The sequence below is a fragment of the Lactuca serriola genome, chromosome 7 (assembly GCF_051521515.1).
Source record: "Lactuca serriola cultivar US96UC23 chromosome 7, Lser_US96UC23_V15, whole genome shotgun sequence".
Classification (NCBI taxonomy): Eukaryota; Viridiplantae; Streptophyta; class Magnoliopsida; order Asterales; family Asteraceae; genus Lactuca; species Lactuca serriola.
This window is the reverse complement of record NC_136414.1, coordinates 3362075-3378521: the sequence shown is the minus strand read 5'-3', so window position 1 is coordinate 3378521 and position 16447 is coordinate 3362075. Positions and strand designations below refer to the sequence as shown.

Below are 16447 nucleotides of genomic sequence, written 5' to 3'. Positions count from 1 at the left end.
GTAGATCTACCCTTCCCAAGCCTATTCCCCACGTAAAGTTGCAAACTTTACGTGTAAGGAGGGAGATCTAGGCAAAATGCACCAATAACTAGGGTTTAAGACCAAGAGGCTCCAAAATCCACCCAATGGCTGAAACTTTAGGGGATTCTAAACCAACAAAAGCATGGATCTGAGGTAGCAACCTCAGATCTGGACCTCAAGCTTGAAATTGATCTTAGGCATGGCTTAAAAGCCCCAAAACTCATAACCAAAGAAGATCTAAAGGAGGGAAACGAATTGATACCTTCAAATGCTCTGAAATGTTCCCCAAACTTCAGATCCAAAGCCACTCCTTGATGCTTCAAAGATTCCCACTTCTTCCTCTTCTTCTAAATCACTCAAAAATGGCCAAAAGCATGAATCATCACAATGAGGGCTTAGGGTGCGGCGTTCTGGGTGTGAGAGACAGTAAAGGAGCCCTAGGAAGAAGATTGAGACGTTTAAATAGGCTCCAAGCCCCGGATTTAGGGTTTTCCTCGCACAGACCAGACTCGCTGAGTCCACTTAGCTGACTCGCCGAGTTGGTCACTTACTCCTCGACCCGGATCCCGCTCCGACTCGCCGAGTCCTTCCTTGGACTCGCCGAGTCCCTCTTAAATTTAGGGTTTCCTTTACTTTCTTGGCTTTCAAAATCTTGGGTGTTACATTTACAGTAAAGCGTTGCTACTTAATTCATAAGAAAGATTCACATAGACGTAGCGACTAAACAAGCAACAAGCGGTGCCGCAACCCCTTTTTGGATGGAAAAACTAATTCTATTAAAAACAACATCTATAGATCTTGGAGTCATAACATTACTATGTATAACACGTTACACTCGTTTTGTGTCAAACATGCTAAAAGTTTACTTTAAAAACATAAATTCTAATCCAACAATTAAACAAAGCGAAAGTTTGTTTTGTTTACTTCTTTTTTATAGTTTATTTTAGCATTTTCAGCCTTTTTATTGTTATTTCATTTCATATTTTGTCCATTTTTATCTTGGATCGTATTGGGTACTTTCTCTTTTGCATAAGGTATTTTTAGGTTTTTGGAGTCTCGTTGCGGTTGCGGATTCACTTGTTGTTGGGCTTTGTGGGCTTGTGAGCAGTTATTGGGCTTTACAAATCCATTTTAGAAATAATTGGGTTTAAGGTGTTGAAGACTTGGATGATATGGACTTTTGAAGATGGGTCATAGACTCTTAAAATGGGCTTAGACAATCTATATTGAAGCCTGAAGATGATTGCTTCATTTTGAATCATGTGAGGTGTAAAGGGGACCAAGGGAATCTAAGGTAGTGAGGTGGAGTAATGGAAGAATTTCCACCACTAGAGCATCTTAGAGGCGATTTTGGAGAGATAGAGATAAAACCCTTGGATATTTGAGAGAGAGAGGCATTTTGCTAATTTCTTGATGTCAAAACACTTTTATGATTATTCTCTTGTCGCCATAAGTGGCTAACTTCTTTATTTTGGTTAACTTGGGCTAAAAACCTTGGATATTTGTGGATTTTGAAGGATTCATGTTTGATTTTCATTTATATCATGTTATTGATTCTTAGTTCATAATTCTTATGCTTGTTTAATACTGTGATCATGAGTTTAGTACTTGAATGAGCAATTGTTGATTTTTTCTTTGATTTAACAATGAATCATTGAATTTTCTTAGAACAAGGGCTTTATGATGGTAGAAATAATCTCTAGCTTATGAATCATGACTCCTTTATGTATGTGTAATCATAAACATCCTCCAAGAATTGTGCATTCCTTCATTGTTAAGGTTAATTAATTTTCTTGGGTTTAATTGATTCAATTGAATCCTTGGTTTTGATTAAGAAGGTGTGTTGTGGGATTTCCTAACCTCCATACTACCTTTGAGGAATTTTGGCACATCATGCTTCATGATTTCTATAACAAATTTGGGTTAAATGATAAGCTTACATATTGAATCCTAATGATAAATACACAAATGTTCATTGTGTTGAATTGCCTTAGTTGACCAACTTTCTCCAATATTTAAGCATCTCACCATCTTTCTTGATTGCATACTTTTTGATTCTTCAAGTCTTTTAGTTTTTAAACAAATCACAACCGCCCTTACTTTAATTGTAGTTAGTTGTATTTCATTTGTTCAATTGGATTGCATTGGTGATTGAATACAACAATTTCTCGGTGAATCGACCCCCTTTTTACTATTATATTATGTTTAATTTGCAAGCAAAATGGTGTAATTTGCTTAGTGGACTCGACATCTCACCACAAAGTAAAAACCAATAAAAATTATATCGTTTTAAACAAAAAGTGGTTTTAGTGTGTGTAACATCCCAATTTCACAATAATTTTTTTAATTTTTAATTAAGATAAAATATCTTCTTTAGAAACCACAGCCAATAAAAACAATTGTTCTAAAAGGTGAAATCATACAATCAGAGTATAATACTTAACGTGGAATCACAAAACACGAAAGTTGTTGATGAGTATGTACAATCATGCATTCGCCTTCCTATGATCATCTGAAGTACCTGAAAAATGTTTAATCCACAACTGTAAACACAAAGCTTACTGAGTTCCTAAAATACCACATATCACAATATACACACATTGCGTACACATATCGGCCTTCAACTCAGAGGTGGTCTGCCTCTACCCTCGACCTTCAACACAAAGCTAGTCTTCCCATGGGCTTTAGCATAAACATGGACCCCCGCATTGTTGAACCACCCTCAACTCATCACAAAATATATCAATAACACACACACATGCACACACACACGCGTACATACACACACACACACACACACACACACACATATATATATATATATATATATATATATATATATAACAAATAATCAACAACAATCCAGCAACACATGTAACTGTCTAAACTAGTCTACCTACCTAACAACATACACCGACACAATCACGTTCAAACATACTAAGGACTCATACAACACTCTGTGTTATTATTGACAACCACCACATGCATGCATAATTGTATATACTCAGAGATAAGATAGACAGTCAAACAGATGACCCTATCCTAAACCTACAACCAAACAAGGAACATGCAATAAGTCCTAGACCAAGAGTTCACAAGCTATCTTATTTGACCACACACTAACCCTATAGTATTCAGTTGGTGATCATCAATACCATCTACACTCCAACCAACATAACAACATACAAAAGGTATACAAGCCTGCTCTCCCTAACAACATACCATCACTCCTCTACATCCTATACTAGAAGGGCATATATCGTTACACATAACGTAGTGAGGAGACTCACCTGCTCGGAAATCTAAAGAATCACAGTCGCACACTTGAACTCTAGTTCAAATCAGACTTGTGAACCGCAAACACACTTATAAAGACCAAAAACCAGTCTACACTAATAACCCTAAAGTGTGACCCAAATCCAAAACTTGCCAAAAGTCAATGGTCATCGATCAAACTTTGACTATAACCAGGTACACCACCCTAGATGCCCCACGCTTCACTACAAGACAGGATAGTCGAACACGGAACACTTTTTACCAGAAGCGTTTCGCGCTCCACGAACATTCCAATTCCCACCAATGTTTAAAAAACTTAAACCATAAATCCAAGGACCACAACTCTCATATCTGAATCTCTAAGATGTCTTATTGGATAAGGTTTCAAACTTTTATCCATTTGGTTGATCCAAACAACTAAGATCTCAAACCCTAATTCACCAAAATGTCCCAAAATGCACTTATCAACTTGCACGGGGCTTGAAGAGCCCTATCATGCACCATATATGAAACCCCATTCTAAATCCATATACTATTATCATCAAACATCTTTGGAGTTATTTCAAACTCTAAGGAACAAGTCACTAAAGGACCAAAACTTGCTAAAATGGACCATTTACTCAAATAACTCTTAGATCCAAAGAGAAAACATCATAAAGCAAGAATTTTTATGATTAACCAAGGTCCAGAAGCTGAAAGGAAGTTTCACACTACAGAAACCACAGTCCAAAGGTTAAGATTTCTTGTTTTCACTAGTCAAGAACACAAAAAATGGAAGAACAATGCACCAAAGCTCCAAAATCACTTAGAAAAGAGAAAGAGGGTAGGGTTTCTCAAGGAATGACGTGGGGATGTTGGAGGCTAAGAATGATCTCACCCCAAGGGTTAATGGCTTTTAATACCCCACAAACCATAAAAAACAAACAACCAACTGGACCGAAAGTGCTCTTTACCCCTTCAAGAAGTGCTCCGCGCTTTCAACGTAATTCCATAGATTTTCAGTTTTCAGCTTCGAACAATCATAACTTCTTCATTCTAAATCCGTTTTCACTGATCATTATATGCACACGAAGGTATTGACAAGCCCCATAACTTTATGCAATTACTTTTGACTTAATTCTTACATAACTTAATTCATTAATACCTGCAAAAACTCCAAAATATCACTTTTTCCTATTTTACCCCTTTTTGGCGCCAATACACAATCCAAAGGCTTAAATCACTTAAACAACATTACCAATGTTAAATAAGGTCCAAGCTTATCTTTTGAATCCCAAGACATACTCTTGACTAACTTAAGGCCCATCATTCTGAAATAAGAAACTTTCCAAAACCGAATGTTCCAGTGTGATGAATAATGCTTCGTAGATTATAATGGTAAGTTGGCCATTATTCAATCTCACAAAGGTAGTATGGCTTTTAATTGTTGTTAGACTAACTTTTAATATCATCCCACTATTTTAGTGGTCGGTTAGAATTGATCTTAACGAGTAGCTTACACATTTTTTACAAATATCTGAAAATAAAACATACACTTTAATTGTACACATATTTAAAGTAAAACAATATAATCTTAAATATGTTTAATGATAAATATTATTTGTAGAAGAAGTTCTAAAAGATTTTTTTATAGAATGTCCACAAGTACAAAAGAAGCACAAACTTCTCTATACAACCTTGATAGCATATTGTTTCAAGCCTTTCGAGAAATATGCAAACTATGATAATACATATTAACAACCCTGCCCTGCCCCTACAACCACCCCGAACCCTAGCCAAAAGCAGTACTAACATAACTTTCTACAACATTGTTGACGAGTATTTGCAACACTATCTGGTTAGTTGGCCCCACGCATCGTGGAGTCTTGAACTGGTTCAAGGTGGACCCCAATCCAACATAATGGTCCAAAATCTTTTGAAATGTCCCTCTTTTCAAGACTCTAAGCTCTAGCGGTCCAATGGCATGAACCTTTCTAGAACTCACATAGCCAGCATCAACAAACGCCGAGTCCAAACAATTGCAACACTCTTTAAGCACCTCCTCTCTTGCTTCGCCACTTACCTCCCAATATATCACATAATGTCCCGGCTCCGAGGAAAGGTCAACTTGGCTCGTAAAGTCAACCACCTCAAGTTTTTCAGCCGCCAACAATTTGGCTGCAGCTTCGACTGACAACTGTAAGTCTTTCTCTGTGTTTTTGTCTATGTTGATTGTTGGCATTAGGTTTCTTCTACAAACAAATTGAAGCTCTGGAGTCGAGTTATGGAACCCAACAACCTTAACAACATCCCCAAGTCTGTAACGATACAAACCTACATACATAAAAAGTCAAATAAAGTCAATCCTAAATGAATCACTGTACATCATGGGGTACCGTACCACTAGCTTAGCTTGAGATATTGGGGTAGATAAGACAACTAACAACATTGACTAAGAAGTTGTGCCCTATATTAAAACACCCACATGGACCACACTAAAAAACTAAGTGAATGGGTCCCATTCCGATCTTTCAATTGGCTTACACTTTTAAATCATGAATGTAACCAAAACCGTCATCCCAAAAAAAAAATCAAAATTAACTCATTTTCATATATATGGATTTAAGTTTCCCATCTGTATAAAATCATTAAAGATAATCAAAATGAATAAAAACTATTTGTACCTGCAACATTGGTGACAACAACCTCATACTCTTCATCGACCTTGACATCGGTCAAACCCACGGGCCTCGGTTCGACCATGAGTGAACCAAACTCGGTTAGGGTTCGATCTTGGCTAGCTACATCAATCTCCCTCAATGGTATAAACTCAAAATATCCAATGTTAGGAAGCACAGCAAAGGTGGCCATTTCGGGCGGGCGGGTCGGGTTCACATTTGCCCCGATCCACCCTTCTGATGACCCGTAATCTGCACTCAACAACGGTATTCCACCAGCATAATGCCTTAGTTTTTTCAAATAAGGTTCCATTGATCCAGTCATGATCCCATAAATGTACTTGGCATTAGGAAACAAATGCTCGATTAATCCATACCAATTTGTCAAACTTAAACACGTTTCATGAATCTTGTCTGCTAACTCAGGGTTTGGTTTCAAGATCTTGGCCATGGCAGTTCTGATAGATGGAACAGTGATTCGAGAAGATAAAGTTCCGGTTTTTATATCAGAACAGAGTTCTTCCCAGACTAACTCAAAGCTTCTGAAGGAATGCACAATGCTATGTGCAAAAGTAGATGATATAACCTGGATATCATCACGATAAATAACACCACAAAGGAGATGACAGTATAAAGATTGATGGAAATCAGGCCCAAAGATAACTTCATCCGGACTACAACATGGGGTTTGCATTGCTTTCATTGTTTTCTTGAATTGTTCACTTCGATACACGTTAGTAGTTGCAGTTCCTGCTAGTAGACCACCTTTTGTCTTGAACTGTTTACTGCCATAGATAAAGCTTAAAGATTTCCCATTTCCAATCGGAAATTCCCTATACACATAACAAAATCATATGAAAAACTGTACTTTATCATCAATCTTTTAGTGTTATAACTTATATACCTGTTTCTGAAGGCAAAAGAAGTCCGATAAATCTGCATTGTTGTTTCGGTCAACTCATTATTGAAAGGTACAAACTTTCTCTTCCCTTGAGTAGTCCCAGAACTATAAATTTCAAGAAACAACTTTAATGCACAAAGTACAAACAATTATAGCATGGAAATGATGAAGTTGACCACAAGCACAAAGTGAAAGTACCTCAACGTAATTGTGGTAATTGGTTTGCCAGTGAGAATAGGGTAAGGTGCACCATCAGCAATTTGTTGAATTAAAGGCTCGAGATCTTTGTGGGTAACAAGAGGGACACGTGAACTGTAACTTTCAGGGTCAGTTTTACCATCAAGACGCCATTTTTTTAGATACTCTGCTTCAGAATTTTCTTCCAAGATTTTCTTTAAAGTTTCCGTCTGAATCCTCTTAGCATCTTTGGTTAAACCCTCAAATTCTTCAATCACTTGTTCAGGATCAAATCCTGTGTCCATCTTCTCCAACCTAATTGCTTGTTCCTATAAAACGAGGACCAAACAGAGTGTGTGTTCGTGTCAGATCAATGAAGGTGAAGAAAAAGATTGTTCGACTTCTACGTTAAAAAAAAAAAAAAAAAAAAAAAGTCAACGCCAAAAAGTAAAATCTAAGCCAATGAATGATTGAACCATCGAACAGAAAATCAAATATCAATTCAAACAAATTTCAGGGGGAGTTAGAACAACAGAGAGACATACTAACACACGCACACATATATAACTATATCAATATTGTATGTATAGGTTTAAAAATTATTGGATTTTCAAAAAACGATCAAAGAGAACATGAGAACTAAGCTTACCAATCTTAAGTACACTCAAGATATATAGTTCTAATAACAGAAAGGGGATTGAAAAAAAAAAGTAGAATCTACAATCAACAAAATAGTTATTTCATCAAAATAAACCTAAAATTCTGAAGAGTTAGGCAATACCAATTGAGATGGTGATGATGATCAAGAATCACAGAGTCAATCAGAGTCGAAAGATTTATTTGGGAGAGTTTATTAATGGTTGAAATCTTGTGGGTCTCTCAAAAATGACGAAAAGGAACCTCCTGATCTGGAAAATAAGTTTATGCTTTTTTGTAGACAGAAAAACCCTGAAGTTTTACGCGAGAAAGAGAGAGAATAAGACAAGAAGGTGAGGTGTTTCGTGAACTTGATTCGTTTTCTCTTTGTACTCTTCACAATTACACACACAGCAACAAGAGCGCATCAATAGAATTGAGATTTCCCATGAACATACAAAAGCCACACACCAATGAAGAATGCAATGATGGAATATATATATATATATATATATATATATATATATATATATATATATATATATATATATATATATATATATATATATATAAAATAATAATTTTATTCTTTATGTGCCATTTTATTAGGCCTCCTAATTAATGTATATTTTATTCTCTTTTGTCATATGTCACCCTATTATTTCTATTAATTAATGCATTCCACTTGTCAACCTATTAATTATTAATTTCAAATTTAAAAAAATTCTCATTTTAATTATATTAAATTAATAATATTATAATAAATATTAAAATAAAAGTAATATAAATTATAAAATGATATAATTTCACATATTTATTTAAATTAATGATTAAAATTTTTATAACTAAAAAGATCTCTTAATTAATAATTTATTTAAAATAATTGATTAATAATTTTAAATTTTTATTATAAAAGTTTAATTAATTTTATAACCGTGATTTCCACGGGTTATATATATATATATATATATATATATATATATATATATATATATATATATATATATATATATAGAGAGAGAGAGAGAGAAAAAAAGAAAGAGAGAGAGAGAGAAGTGTGAACTTGTACTACCTTTCTGGCCGTATTTCATTCCCACTTTTCTTGGTGAATAGAGTTAGAAGAGATGAAGGGGGAGTGGACAGTGAAAGGATTCTTTGTAGGTTGGAGCAATATATTTATTTATTTAAATTTAAATTTCTGTATATATAAATAAATAAAATCATAAATAGAAAAGAAAGTTTAACGTATTTTCATTATTTTAAAAGTTTATGAAGATATGTTTTAAATATTTTTTTTGGAAACGGCGGAGTAAATAATAGTAAACTATTAAGTAGGGGTGGACATTTGGATCGAATCGGACCGGACGAGTTATGGAGAATATTGTGAACCGTGAACCGGACCGGATGGGTCGTGTCCGTGTCCGGGTTTTCTGGTTCTTGGACCCGTTTGGACCGGTACAACTTTAATTGAATAGAGTACAAGTCGTTAAAATAAGTTTTTGGGTTTGATAGAATTCATTAAAACGAATATGTTATTGGGTTTGATACGATACAACTTGTAAAAATGATTACGTTTACGTTTCATACATAACTAATATACCTTGATTTAATAATATTATAATTTTGCAAAATTAATTTTTACAAATAAAAACAACTAACATATAAATCAAGTTCATCAAGATCCCTTTCATATGATTTATCTGTCAAAGATACATAAAATTCATAATTATAGTCTAAAATAATAGTTAAAAAGTTGAAATATTTTAGTTTTGATAGTTCAACTTTGAAGGATTGTAATGCACTGAATATAATACTAAAATCAACAAAATTATAGTCTTAATTCATCTACAAACTGTAAACTAAATGTTGGAAAAAACCGTAGCTCAATCCGACTTAAAACGAATGAGTTATGGTTGTTTAAAAATTTTCACAGATTACAAAATATTAAAAACCTTACTGAAAAGCTGAAAATTTTCAACTTTGCTAGCTCAACTTTGAAAGATTGTAACTAATTGAATATAATATCAAAATCAACAAAACTATAGTCTAAATTCATCTACAAACTGTAAATTAAATGTTTGAAAAAACTACGTGTCAACCCAACATAAAACAAACGAGTTATGGTTGTTTAAAAATTTTTACAGATTACAAAATCTTAAAAATGTTGTTGAAAAGCTGGAAATTTTCAGCTTTGAAAGCTCAACTTTGAAAGACTATAATTCATTGAATATAATACCAAAATCAAAAAAATTATAGTCTAAATTCATCTACAAACTGTAAATTAAACGTTGGAAAAAACCGCGTGTCAATCCGACTTAAAACGAATGAGTTATGATTGTTTACAAAATTTCACATATTACATTTTTTTTAAATCGAGTCCAACTGGTTCTAAACTCGGTAAAACCGGACCGGGCCGGGAAAAAAAACGGACCGGTTTTGATGGATTCCTAGAATTGAGAACTGGCTCGGGGGTCCAAAAAAACGGTCTGATTCGGTCCACCGGTCCAAATGCTCACCCCTACTATTAACCCATTATTCGATACGAGAAACTTATTATTTTATGCCCATTTAATAAATAAATAGTGTTTCGACCAACATCATATATATAGTACCATGAAAATCACAACATGAAAGTAACTTTCATTGTATTGCAATCTCGTATCACAACACTTATTTTACTTACATTAAAAAATTATCGTCGGAGTTTTTGTAGAAAATAGCAATTATGGTGACATGAAGCATAAAAAAATATGATTTATCATTGAAATTCGCATATAATGATATCAAACTACTGATGTAACCCATGCTATGCTATGCATGGGTCGGGAGGGTTTTGGTGTAAATATTATAGGTTTTATAATCATTTTCATGAAACTTATTCAGCTTTATATACCATTTTTTCTATGAAAGTACATTGCTAATTCACAGTGTACCATAAACTACGTTTTCTACTTCTATGTTCTGTTGGTAATTCTCAAACTTCATCCTTGAACTCACCCTTCTTTGGCTTTCTGATAAAATCAAAAATTCATCAAAAAAATTTTATAGAATCAGTTTAACATGAAAAATATCTCAAAAATATAATTCACTCTTGTTGTTGATTGCAGATAGAGCCCTTGCTATGAACTCGTCCCAACTGAGTTGACTTCGTTCGATTTTTTTTCGAAGTAAGCTCAAAGTTTGGTTCCCTCCCACACATGAAGTAGCCCTACAAGAAACAAATATAAATAAACATAATGTAAAAAAGACAAAATTGCCCTTAACAATTGCCATTTCAACTTTCAGAACAATTTTATTCAACTTGTTTTTATATTTTTAATAACATAAAACCATTCATCTGGATAATAGTAGAACCATGAAAAAAAAAATATAAAAAGTTTTAGATCTGATAAAAAGTTCCAACTCATGTCATGAAAAAAGGAAGTTACATCCTACTTCGATCTTAGGGAATAAAGATGAAGATGTAAATAACTTCAAGAAATATCATAGTATTACATAAGCCTTTGAACTATATTACAAACTGCAATACACAACAACATTACATTATAGCTAATCCCCAAAAAAATGGGATACTGTTGTGAACTATAAGATCAACAACAAGTGCACACACACACAAGAATGAATAGCCACAAGGCTAAATGATTGATTAAAGAAACTGGTAGCTGTTCGAGATGCTACAATCTCCCAAGAACAATTCTAGTCTTTTCCTACCTCCCCCCCCCCCCCCCCCCCCCGGTTGACTAATCTGCTATATATATAAATGAGCATAAAACATTAATTCCCAAATTACCCTTCTACTGTTCTATTGGCTGACATCATTAGTGGAATCCTCCCCAATGGCTGGTTGCTTCCCATGATCTTGTGGTCCCTTCTTTTTTCTCATGTGATAGGTGAACTGGAGTGGTGTGTGTGTAACATTACCTCTCCCCAAAAGACTGATCTTGTCCTCAAGATCGAATTCTGGGAACATTCCTTGTATGTTCTCAAAGTCTTCCCACGTAGAGTCAAATGCCGGGCTGCCCTTCCATTTGATAAGTGCCTCCATCATCTGCCCTTGTTCTTTGTGCCCTTGACGAACCCCTAACACAACTTCTGGTACCAGTTTTAACTCGAGGTTGTCTGTCATTTGTGGGGGAAGTTCAGGTTGCACTGCTCTATCTCCAACTACTTTTTTTAGTTGAGAGACATGGAAGACAGGGTGCACCTTTGCCCCTTCTGGCAGATCCAATTTATAAGCAACATCACCAATCCATTGCAGGATTAGGAACGGTCCATAGTAGCGGGCAGCCAGCTTCTGCCAAGTTCTCCGTGCCACCAATTTCTGTCGATAAGATTGTAGTTTGAGCTATGCTTTCTCTCCCACTTTGAAGCTGAGTTCCTTACGCTTCCGATCTGCTTGAACCTTCATCTTCTACTGCGCGTAAATGAGATGGCCTCTCAAATCATCCAATAAGCTATCCTGTTCGATGAGTTGTTCCTTGAGGGACGAAACCCCCGTCCTCCCACGAGGTATTCGAGTAATCCATTGTGGATCTCTCCCGCAGACTATATTGAATGGGGAGAAGTGGGTTGATGTGTGATAAGCGGTATTGTAACAAAATTTAGCCCATGGAAGCCACCGTGCCCACTCTCTTGGTTTTCCTTGAACAAAACTATAGCACCTGGTTCCCGGTACGTACTTCTTGTAATTAACATTTTTTAAAATAATGCATTTTTGCCTTGGACTCGGCGATTTGATGGACCAAATCGCCGAGTAAGAGCGGGATAAGACGTGGGGACTGAACTTTGGACTCGGCGAGTCGGTTCTCGGACTCGGCGAGTAGACCTTGTTTGGGAAAAACCCTAATCCAGGTGTTTGCACCCTATTTAAACCCTCTAACTTGGCCTCCTTTGAACCTAACACTGCCAGAGAGCTGAAGAGCGAAACCCTAGCCCCCATTTTGTTCTTGAGAGTGATTTTGGCTTTGTGAAGAAGGTTTGGAGCTTAGAAGAAGAAGAAAGAGGTTGTAGTGTGCAATGAGGGGAGGTAGATCCGGAATCTACACTGCAAGAGGCTTCCATTCAGGAAGAAAAGCCCCTACCTTGATCACTAGTTCTTTAGATTCCCTTTTTGTCCCTAAAATGGTGGTTTTCAAGCCCTAAAACACCATACTCCTTGTATTTGTGCTTAATGATCCGAAAGGACTTCAGATCTAGACATTATGGACGTATTAGAAGTATAAAGTTTCTGTGGTTGGAGTGATTGAGGTCCCCTTTGAGTGTATGACCTCATAAAAAGCTTGGATTTGCCTTTTGGAGCTTGTAGGGCCATGCATGCACGTAAAGTTTGCAACTTTACGTGATAAGCATGCCCTAGGAACATAGATCTATGGTTTTGAAGCGTTGCATGTCTCAGATTTGGTCTATATGGGAAATGGGTCAAGGGATTCGGCGAGTCCCAAAGTGGAACTCGGCGAGTTCTATGAAGATGGCCTTAGACTCGGCGAGTTGGATGAACAACTCGGCGAGTCCTATGAAGATTGCCTGGTACTCGACGAGTTGTTCTTCAAACTCGGCGAGTCAGATGAACTGTTACTGAGGGAGAGGAGTTTAAGTCTTGGAGGTCCAACCCTTCGTATATGCACGCGGAATTAGCAATTTAGCGTGTAGCAATAGTCCCAGAAACCCAAATCCTCAAAAAGGATGCTCTGGTGAGGATTTAGAAGCGAACAGGAGATCTGCTCATGGGGACTCGGCGAGTTGTTCTTGGACTCGGCGAGTCGGGTCGCGAGTCGATTCAATCGTCCCAAGTAGTGAGTTAGGGGTGACTCAGTGAGTGGGAAGAGGGACTTGTCGAGTAGGACCGGGTTAGTAGGAGAAGCACTCAGCGAGTCTATGCCATGACTCGACGAGTCTAGTCAACTAGAAGTTGACTTTGACCAAGGAGTCGACCTTGGACCAGGGGAGGGTCAGTCATTTGACTTAAAGGTATTTATGAGTGTCTAATCTATGTTCATGATTTATAGCCGGAGGATTACCGGTTCAGCAGTCAGGCGCTCAGCAAGCAGACTTTCAGCAGCTACTTTCGAGGTGAGTTACCTTCCAGTAGCAGTGGGTCTACAGCCACAATGCCGGCCTACCAGTAGGAGTTGTATGATTAGATGATTATCTCTGTGATATTCATCTAGGGTTGCTACTACCTGTGGTATTTTTATGTGCTAGTATGATATGATGCTATGTGCTAATGATAGTAGGGGAGATAGTCCCGGTTTACCGGTTGATAAGGCCGAAGGGGCAGTCATGCCCAGCCATGCTAAATAGATTATGTGATATGTGTTATATGGTAGTAGTAGGGGGTGAAATAATCCCCAGCATCCGGTCGAGAGGACCGAAGGGGAGACTAGCACCCAGATATGCTAGTTAGTATCCGATCGAGAGGACCGAAGGGGAGGCCAGCACCCATATATGCTAGCTAATATCCGGTCGAGATGACCGAAGGGGTAGGTCGGGCACCCAGATATGTCTGACAATATATGTATGATATGTGGTTATATGGTATGTGGTACAGTGGGGGAACTCACTAAGCTTTTTGCTTACGGTTTTTAGTTGTTGTCTTAGGTACCTCTTCAACCAAGGGGAAGGAGTTGGCTCGGTAGCAGCATATCACACACACGCTCTTGTCTTTCCGCACTATGAGACATTCTGGGATTTGTACTCTGATATTATTATGATTTATGTTTTGGTTTACAGACACGAGACATCAATGATATGGTCGAATGATATTTTGTTACAAACGTTTTGCAAATCACTTAATTAAAAATGAAAATTTTGGCCCGTATTTTGGGGCGTTACAAGTTGGTATCAGAGTCCTGGTTTGAGGGATTCGGACACACCTTCGGGGGTGTCTGAACTCAAATCGAGGGATTAAGGAATTTCGAAAAAGAAAAAGTTTTATAAAGGATTAAGTAAAGAGTTTTAAGAAAGAACGAAGTGTGTGATGTGTGCAACCGGCCAAGCTCAAGTAAGTATTCCCCAAAGTACCCATACGAGTTTATGTTATGTTTAACAGTTTCAGTAGAACAGCATGCTAGAATAGGACTAAGGATCTAGGAGTGATGCCTTATGTGCCTGCTTTATGTGCTTCAGCTTATGAGAATTGCATGCTAGTAATGAGTAGGCAGTATTAGGACAACCTATTTAGGTTATGCCTGGTTGTATGAGCGTAGCATTATATGCTAGTTCAGCTTCTCATAATGAGGACATATTTGCTTGAGTAGTTTTCCTGCGTCCGAATGTTGATTGCTTTGTGCTTAGTGGGACTCTGAGTGATGGGAGTTAGTCATTAGGTGAATACGTCACGTCACATATGATCAGGGTTGAATAATCTCAGAGTGCTCGATTTGGCCCTATTGCGCAACTCTTGTTTGAGTCTAACCGTTGTAGGGACGAGTATGTTACTCGAAGGATTATCTGAGCCTCATCACATGTGATGGTATTCAGGTAATGGCTTATTGGCATTACAAGGAAGCCTTCAGCAGCTGAGGACCGGTTTGGGTGGAGTCAAAGATTTTCCCTAGGGCAAGCCTAGAATGGGAATAGTAGTGATTAGTAGTAGTGAAAGGGATCTGGTGGAGTCGAGGCAGTCCTTAAAGAAGGTACGGATAGATGTGGAAGGTAGTATGGGCATGTACTACTGAAAGCATAGGATCCGTACCCGAACTAAGGAAAGCCGAGACAAGACCAGGGAACTTGAAACAGATGTGATCCCTTTAGAGGTATCAGTATCACTAATGGTTGCCTGTGTGTATTGCATAATGGTGGTACTACGTCAGAGGCCAGCGGGTGGCAGTTCTGGAGAGGGATCGGGTTCGGGATCAGGATCCGGATCCGAGCCAGTAGATGAGAGGCTACGCGAGTTCATCGCGTCAGAGATCACCTGGGGCATCCTTGAGTTGACCCCCATCATTTTCGGGTCAGTCAAGGAAGGGATAGTCGAGCTGATGGAGGACCGCCTCAGGGCATTCAGAAGTGACATGGCATCTGGCCAGTCAGGATCTCGCACACTGTCCTTTAAGGACTTCAGGGGCAGTGGTGCGCCGGATTTTCACGGGGCGAAGGACCCCATAGCTTCCAGGCGATGGATTGCAGACATTGAGTCTGCACAGTTGACTAGCTTCTGCCCCGAGGGGTCGAAGGTGAGATTTGTAGCAGGATGTTTGAGAGACCGAGCTAGAGATTGGTGGGAGTCTGCCGGTGACTCGTTGGGAGCCTCGGTTGTTGAGGCTATGACCTGGTTGGACTTTGTGACCAGGTTCAGGGCAGAGTTTGCGCCGGCTGTCGAGCTTCAGCAGCTGGCCAGGGAGTTTTTAGATATGAGGCAGATGACAGAGACTGTGGCGGAGATCACCGCCAAGTTCCAGGTGAGGGCGTTGTTGGTGCCCCAGTACGCGGGTGATGAGGATATGAGGAGGACCCGCTATCATGACATGTTACGAGCTGATATTCGGGAGCATGTTAGTTTTTCAGCTTGCCCTACCTTGGACTTTATGATTGCCAGGGCAAGGGAGAGGGAGATAGATCTGGAGCACATCCGGAAGAGGAAGGCGGAAGAGGGGCATATTATGGGGGCTTCAGGGAAGAAGCCCAAGGGACCAGATGTGGGGCCGAAAGGCCAATAGAGGCGGGGCCGCTGCAGGAAATGCGGCAAGACGCACGAGGGAGCGTGCAAGTTGGGATCGTCATGCTATTATAAGTGCGGCAAGTCAGGGCACTTCAGTAGGGATTGTACCGCCCCTGCACC

The 16447-nt window shown here is 38.1% G+C and overlaps 1 protein-coding gene across 1 annotated transcript; it reads right to left on the bottom strand.

Moving 5' to 3' along the window:
- Nucleotides 1-4848: 4848 nt before the first annotated feature.
- Nucleotides 4849-8148, bottom strand: LOC145061783 (jasmonoyl--L-amino acid synthetase JAR4-like). The gene is made up of 5 exons (XM_079009348.1): nucleotides 7814-8148; nucleotides 7054-7361; nucleotides 6859-6960; nucleotides 5961-6787; nucleotides 4849-5610 (listed from the first exon to the last, which is right to left on the bottom strand). The coding sequence occupies exons 2-5, from the start codon at nucleotides 7335-7337 to the stop codon at nucleotides 5069-5071; spliced, it is 1755 nt and encodes a 584-aa protein (XP_078865474.1). The 5' UTR covers nucleotides 7338-7361; nucleotides 7814-8148; the 3' UTR covers nucleotides 4849-5068.
- Nucleotides 8149-16447: the final 8299 nt, after the last annotated feature.